The sequence below is a fragment of the Babylonia areolata genome, chromosome 27, assembly GCF_041734735.1.
Source record: "Babylonia areolata isolate BAREFJ2019XMU chromosome 27, ASM4173473v1, whole genome shotgun sequence".
NCBI lineage: Eukaryota > Metazoa > Mollusca > Gastropoda > Neogastropoda > Buccinidae > Babylonia > Babylonia areolata.
Genome location: NC_134902.1, coordinates 38,405,878 through 38,413,140, shown reverse-complemented (window position 1 = coordinate 38,413,140; position 7,263 = coordinate 38,405,878). Strand labels below are relative to the sequence as shown.

The following is a 7,263-nucleotide window of genomic DNA, read 5'->3' as shown; positions in this document are numbered from 1 at the left end:
CTTCCTCCTCCTCTTCCTCCTCCTCCTCCTCCTCCTCCCTATTCTTCCTCCTCCTTCCTGCAGGTACCTGGCCATCTGCAAGCCGTTGAAGTACCGGGGCACGACGTCCAGAGCCAAGAAGTTCATCGCGGTGTCCTGGCTCCTGGCCTTCGTGCTGGCGGTGCCCCAGCTGTTCATCTTCGTGCAGACCACGGAGCCTCAGGAGGACGGAACAGTGGAGTTTGGCTGCAAGAGTCGCGGCTACACAGAGCAATGGCAGAGGAAGGTGTACTTCACCTTCCTCACCCTCTACATCCTCGTGGTACCTGTGGCGCTCATTACCTTCTGCTACACCAGGTGAGGGGAGGGGAGGGGAACTCGGAACTCAGAACTCAGAATGGTTTAACTTGTAGAGGCCTCTGGCGCATTACAATGGGGTGAGAAAATGGCACTAAAATGATAGATACTATCCTGTTCGCTTCATGTTGTGTCAATACAGCTTTGTGTGACTCAGTCTAGTGCTTTACACACCAATATTTGCCAGTCGTTTAGTCAGATATTCATTCGTGTTTGACAGTAGAAGAGTAAATCTGATCTAATGACGGTTGACGATTGAATTTATTAGGAGTCAGTTCATCTCCAAGGGCTTCATAATCGGGCATCACCCTCTGCTACACCAGATGAGGGGAGGGGAGGTGGGGGAGGGGGGGGTGGAGCTGTTTAGGTTGGGGGGTATTGATTGGGGATTGGGGTGGGGCGGAGTGACAGGGGGTTGGGTGGGGTGACAGGGGGTGGGGCGGAGTGACAGGGGGTTGGGCGGAGTGACAGGGCGTTGGGTGGGGTGACAGGGGGTTGGGTGGGGTGACAGGGGGTGGGGCGGAGTGACAGGGGGTTGGGCGGAGTGACAGGGGGTTGGGTGGGGTGACAGGGGGTTGGGTGGGGTGACAGGGGGTTGGGTGGGGTGACAGGGGGTGGGGCGGAGTGACAGGGGGTTGGGTGGGGTGACAGGGGGTTGGGTGGGGTGACAGGGGGTGGGGCGGAGTGACAGGGGGTTGGGTGGGGTGACAGGGGGTTGGGTGGGGTGACAGGGGGTGGGGCGGAGTGACAGGGGGTTGGGTGGGGTGACAGGGGGTTGGGTGGGGTGACAGGGGGTTGGGTGGGGTGACAGGGGGTTGGGCGGGGTGACAGGGGGTTGGGCGGAGTGACAGGGGGTTGGGTGGGGTGACAGGGGGTTGGGTGGGGTGACAGGGGGTTGGGCGGAGTGACAGGGGGTTGGGCGGAGTGACAGGGGGTTGGGTGGGGTGACAGGGGGTTGGGCGGAGTGACAGGGGGTTGGGTGGAGTGACAGGGGGTTGGGTGGGGTGACAGGGGGTTGGGTGGGGTGACAGGGGGTTGGGTGGGGTGACAGGGGGTGGGGCGGGGTGACAGGGGGTTGGGTTGGGTGACAGGGGGTTGGTTGGGGTGACAGGGGGTTGGGTGGGGTGACAGGGGGTTGGGTGGGGTGACAGGGGGTGGGGCGGGGTGACAGGGGGTTGGGTGGGGTGACAGGGGGTGGGGCGGAGTGACAGAGGGTTGGGTGGGGTGACAGGGGGTGGGGCGGAGTGACAGGGGGTTGGGTGGGGTGACAGGGGGTGGGGCGGAGTGACAGGGGGTTGGGTGGGGTGACAGGGGGTTGGGTGGGGTGACAGGGGGTGGGGCGGAGTGACAGGGGGTTGGGTGGGGTGACAGGGGGTGGGGCGGAGTGACAGGGGGTTGGGTGGGGTGACAGGGGGTTGGGTGGGGTGACAGGGGGTGGGGCGGAGTGACAGGGGGTTGGGTGGGGTGACAGGGGGTGGGGCGGAGTGACAGGGGGTTGGGTGGGGCGGGGTGACAGGGGGTGGGGCGGAGTGACAGGGGGTTGGGTGGGGTTTAGTCTGGGTTGGGATGGATCGGGTTGGGTTGGGTTTGGCGGCATGGTTTGGGATAGCCTGGGATAGTTGAGGGTCTGGTTGCCTTGCCTGACTGGAGGCTCGACCAAGAGATAGAGGCCACCATCAGCCTCAGAGTTCCTGGCATCACCACCAAAGACCAGCAACCAGCTACTCTCAAGATCCTGACTCTGGCCATGATAGAGGAGTCCTACCCAGCCAGCTCCTGGACCCATGTATACACGGACGGATCAGCGGAGGAAGCCACACATAACGGAGGCAGTGGTGTCTACATCAGATTTCCCGATGGAGAGCACAGCAGCATCGCACTCCCTGGAGGAAAGCTCTGTTCCAATTTCAGAGCTGAAGTCCTGGCCATTAAAACAGCAGCAGAATTCCTCTCCTCCTGTGGAAAGCCCCTTGGCAGCATCTCCATCTTCGCTGACTCCATGTCCACAATCCAGGCCCTTGACTCCCCTGATCCTGGTCCACTGATCTAGTCCCTAAAGGCCTCCCGCGCAACCCTTACCCAAACAGCCCCAACAACCCTCCAGTGGGTGCCTGCACATGTAGGCCTTCCAGGCAACGAGCGTGCAGACCACCTTGCTAAGGAAGGAAGCCAGCTCACACAGCCAACCGTTCCTGCCACGTATGAGGAAGCAAAAACTCTCCTCTGCAGCAGATTCTGAAGAAGCTGGGTCACCCTGAACGGAGGCTACCAGGCACACCAGGATCCCATCAGGACACTGGAGAGGAGACACCAGACTACCATCTACCGCCTTTGCACAGGACACTGCGGCCTCCGAGCACACCTGAAGAGGATTGGAGTGGCAGCCACATCCCTATGTGATTGCGGCCAGACTGACCGGACCCCATCCCATATTCTCCAAGACTGCCCCCTGTATGAGAAGATGCGGCAGCAGTCCTGGCCTGGGGATGTTGACCTCAACACCAAGCTCTGGGGGACGGTAGCCGATCTTCGCCGGACGTCCGAGTTTGTGGCATCCCTCGGACTTCGACCCTGACTGTGTAGCTGTGGAACGCAAAAGAAAGAAAGAAATAAAGGTTGGGATGGTGTGGGGTGGGGTGGGGTTTAAGGTGGGTTGGGTTGGGTTGGTTGGCATAGCTTAGAATAATTTGAGGTTATTGTTGTTGTTTTTTGTTGTTGTTTTTGTTGTTGTTGTTGTTTTGTTGCTTTTTTTTTTTTTTTTTTTTTTTTTTCTTGGGTTGGGCTGGGTTGAGTCGGTGTGAGTTGGGTTGGGAGTTTGGCCGCAAGACCCGCGGGTCATGACGTCCACCAGGTGAGGGCCCTGGGCCTGGGCATGGGATGCGGTGATGAGGGTTGGCCTGGGGGGTTTAGGATCGGGACTGGGGGTGGGGATGGGGGCTGCGTTTTTTGCGTCAGGGTGGGTTGGGGTGAGCTTGGCTGGCATGTGGTTTGGTCGCGTACGTTCGGGAATGTTTTTAGGGGTTGGGGCTTTTGTTTCGTTGGGCTGGTTTTGGGGGGTCTGGGGCTGGGTGAAGATTGGGCGGCTTCGGAATGCGTTCTGAAACAGGTGTGGCATTAAGGTGGTGGTGGTGATTCGGACTGGGATAGGGGTTGGGGTGGGGCAGGCTTTTCTTTGGGTTTAATATTAAGGCCGGGCTTGGTTGGGTGGAGCAGGGTGGGGTTAGGGTGAGGTGGTTTGGGGGTGGGTTTGGATGCGATGGGTTAGGTTGGGGTGGTGGTGGGCTGGGGTCGAGCAGGAGATAAATTGGGGTTGGTGTTTCTTGGGTTGGGTGGGATTGTGGTGATTTGTGATGGGTATTTGGATGTCTGTGCTGTGCTGTGCTGTGCTGTGCTGTGCTGTGCTGTGCCTTGCGTTGCATTGAGTAGTGTCGTGTCGTGTCGTGTCGTGTCGTGTCGTGTCGCGTTCCATTGTGGCAAGACGCGTGGTGCTGTGTTGAGCTGCGCTGTGTTTCGTTGCTTCGCGTTGCGCTGTGTTTGTCTTTCTTGTCACAACAGTGATCTCTGTGTGGAAATTCAGTTTGCTCTCCCCCAGAGAGAAGGCGTCGCCGCAATACAGCGCCACCTGCTTTATAATATATCATATCCCCGTGTCTGCTTGTTCCTCTGTCTGTCTCCCTGTGGGATGTTTCAATGAAATATTGCCAGGGACAACGTACTCTCTTGTTGCCGTGGGTTCTTTTACGTACGTCGGTTTTAATCGTGTTGTATACACCCAGACCACCACTCAAGGTCAAGTGGAGGGACTGAGCAAAACATCCCGGTCAGTGCGGGAATGGAACCCTAGACCCTGAGGTTCCTCTTTGTCTGGGGTCGGGTCTTGAAAAATAAACAGAGAAATATTGGAAGCAAAAGGGGAGATTGGCTTGTTATGTGCACGTGTGACTTATTCTGCTGAGGAAAGATTCGGAAGAGATCGTTGCAGTACAACGTCAGCGGGAAAAAAAAAACCCAACGATTGTTGAATTTTTCTTGTTGGAAGAGGCTTTCTGTGTCTTTTATTTCATGCAGCCAAGACAATTTGGTTAAACTTAAGTAATGTTGCAAAGATGAGCAACGTAGTCTGATCTGTCTTGAGGTTTAATACCAGAAAAATACTACCATCATTTATGTTGTGTTTCATATAGTTTGTATTCTGTTTCCGATAGTTATGTTACTTCGATTGTTTATGTTTAATTTTGGTGTAGAATACTATTGCTGTTATATGATATCCTCCATGCCCCAAAAGGGGTCAAAGGTTGAAATATTCTTGATTCTTGATTCTAGAGTTCCTTCATGCATGGGTACAGACATACACACACACGGAACTAAGTGCTTGGTAGTAGTTGTTGTTGTTGTTGTTGTTGTTGTTGTGGCGTGGGTAGTAGTTGTTGTTGTTGTTGTTGTTGTGGCGTGGGTAGTAGTTGTTGTTGTTGTTGTTGTGGCGTGGGTAGTAGTTGTTGTTGTTGTTGTTGTGGCGTGGGTACAGACATACACACGCACGGAACTCTGAAGTGCTTTAATAGTCGTAGTAGTAGTTGTTGTTGTTGTTGTAGTGACATAGTTATTATCATCATCATGAATATTCTTCTTCTTATTGTTATTGTTGCTGCTGTTGTTGTTGTTAAAGCTATTCTCATTGTTATTTTTACTGTAGTTCTGATCTGTTCAGTGACAGTGTTCAGGAGTGTCTCTTCAACTGGTTAAAATATTTATTCGCTTTTTCTTTTCACACGCTGAAATTGTAATAACCTGATCTTTTTGTGTGTGTGTGTGTGTGTGTGTGTGTGTGTCTGTGTCTCTGTGTGTGTCTGTGTGTGTCTGTATCTGTGTCTGTGTGTGTCTCTATCTGTGTCTGTGTATGTGTCTGTGTGTGTGTCTGTATCTGTGTCTGTGTCTGTGTGTGTGTGTGTGTGTGTGTGTGTGTGTGTGTGTGTGTGTGTGTGTGTGTCGCAGCATCGTGTGCGTGGTGTCTCACGTGGGCCAGGACGTGCAGCAGTCCAACCTCTTCAACAACACCAGCGGCGGCGGCAACGGCCTGAGGCGCTCCGTGGACAACGCCACCTTCCCACGCGCCAAGATCAAGACCCTCAAGATGACCTTCGTCATCATCGCCACCTTCGTCGTCTGCTGGACCCCGTACTTCGTCACCACCCTCATCCGCATCTACAGCGACTACACCATCCACATCCCAGCCTCTGTCATGGCTTTCGCGGAGACGGTGGCCTTGCTACAGAGCGGGCTGAACCCCCTGGTGTACGGCTGCTTCACCATCAAGATCAAGCGAGGCCTGGCCGACGTCTTCTGCCGCTACCGCCTCACCAGCCCCCCTCGCTGGGCGCTCAGCTTCAACAAGAGCGGCGGCGCCCTCACCGAAACCTACTCCATGACCGAAGTGGATGGCCATTACCACCACCACCACCACCACCACCATCACCACCACCATCATGGAGCGGAAGCCGCGGTCACAGCCCGGAACTGCTCGGGGCGCATGCGCGACAGCGTGTCCAACCCTTCCAACAGTAGCAGCTCTGCGGCGGCCGAGGGCAAGGGTCGGGTGATCACGGAGGAGAACAAGCATGGGGTCAGGCTGAGGGTTCGCTTTGCCTCCCCCAAGGACACTGTGGGGGCGGGGGTAGGGGCCGGGCTTGGGGCCGGGCTTGGGGGGCCCAAGCTGAATGACAAGGCGGCCAGTTGTGAGACCCTTGAGGCTGGTGGGGGGCCGGAGGGGGGAGAGGGGGCTTTCCCTAAACAGTCCTGTCTCAAAGTCCCTGTGGGGGGTATTTACCAGTGATCTCCCCCCCCCCCCCACTTCACCCCCCCCCCCCTTTCAACCCCCCGCCCCCCACTCCCCTCCACTCCCCAAACCCCTGTTTGTTCACTTCTCGTATGGTTTGCGCAGGTGGGTTTTTTTTTGTTTGGGTGTCTGTCTGTGTGTGTGTGTGTATGTGTGTGCGTGTGTGTGTGTGTGTGTGTGTTTGCGCGCGCGCGCGTTTTTTGTTTTGTTTTCGTTTGTTGCTTATTTATTTTTTGCCCAATCATCCACACCATTTCAGTGGCATTACTTCCTTGCCGCTCTCATTCCAAGTCTCTCCCTCTACCCCCTCACCCCCATTTCACACACACACACACACACACACACACACACACACACACACACACGCACACGCCCGGGTTCGTCTGCCGCAGTTTGGACGCCGGCAGTCCACGAGGAACTATCCCAGTTCGGTCGCTAGGAGGCCACACACCAGAGAAGACCCTGCACTGCTGCCCAGTTATTTCGGGGGTGTTTGGTAGTGCCTGAGTCGGCATATGCATCACCACCCCGGTGGATAATGATGATGGTGGTGATGAAAATGCTACTGTTGGAGGTCCATCACTAACGTTTTGGAAGTGTACTCGACGGGCGCAATAGCCAAGTGGTTAAAGCGTTGGACTGTCAATCTGAGGGTCCCGGGTTCGAATCACGGTGACGGCGCCTGGTGGGTGAAGGGTGGAGATTTTTACGATCTCCCAGGTCAACATATGTGCAGACCTGCTAGTGCCTGAACCCCCTTCGTGTGTATATATATGCAAGCAGATCAAATACGCACGTTAAAGATCCCGTAATCCATGTCAGCGTTCGAGTGGGTTATGGAAACAAGAACATACCCAGCATGCACACCCCCAAAAACGGAGTATGGCTGCCTACATGGCGGGGTAAAAACGGTCATACACGTAAAAGCCCACTCGTGTGCATACGAGTGAAAGTGGGAGTTGCAGCCTACGAACGAAGAAGAAGAAGGAAGTGTACTCCTTGACACTGACGACTGTATTCTCATATGTCCCGTCGTCGACCAGGCCAGAGAGATACAGAAACCTGCAGTGTTGGTCAGAAATGTTGAAAAAAAA

At 55.3% G+C, this 7,263-nt stretch overlaps 1 protein-coding gene across 1 annotated transcript in view; it reads left to right on the top strand.

Moving 5' to 3' along the window:
- Nucleotides 1-6,166, top strand: part of LOC143301080 (gonadotropin-releasing hormone II receptor-like) — a 23,258-nt gene extending 17,092 nt beyond the window's left edge. The window contains exons 4-5 of the mRNA XM_076615086.1: nucleotides 64-336; nucleotides 5,329-6,166. Coding sequence (XP_076471201.1) covers nucleotides 64-336; nucleotides 5,329-6,166 — 1,111 coding nt within the window. The remainder of the gene's footprint in view (nucleotides 1-63; nucleotides 337-5,328) is intronic.
- The last annotated feature ends 1,097 nt before the right edge of the window (nucleotides 6,167-7,263 follow it).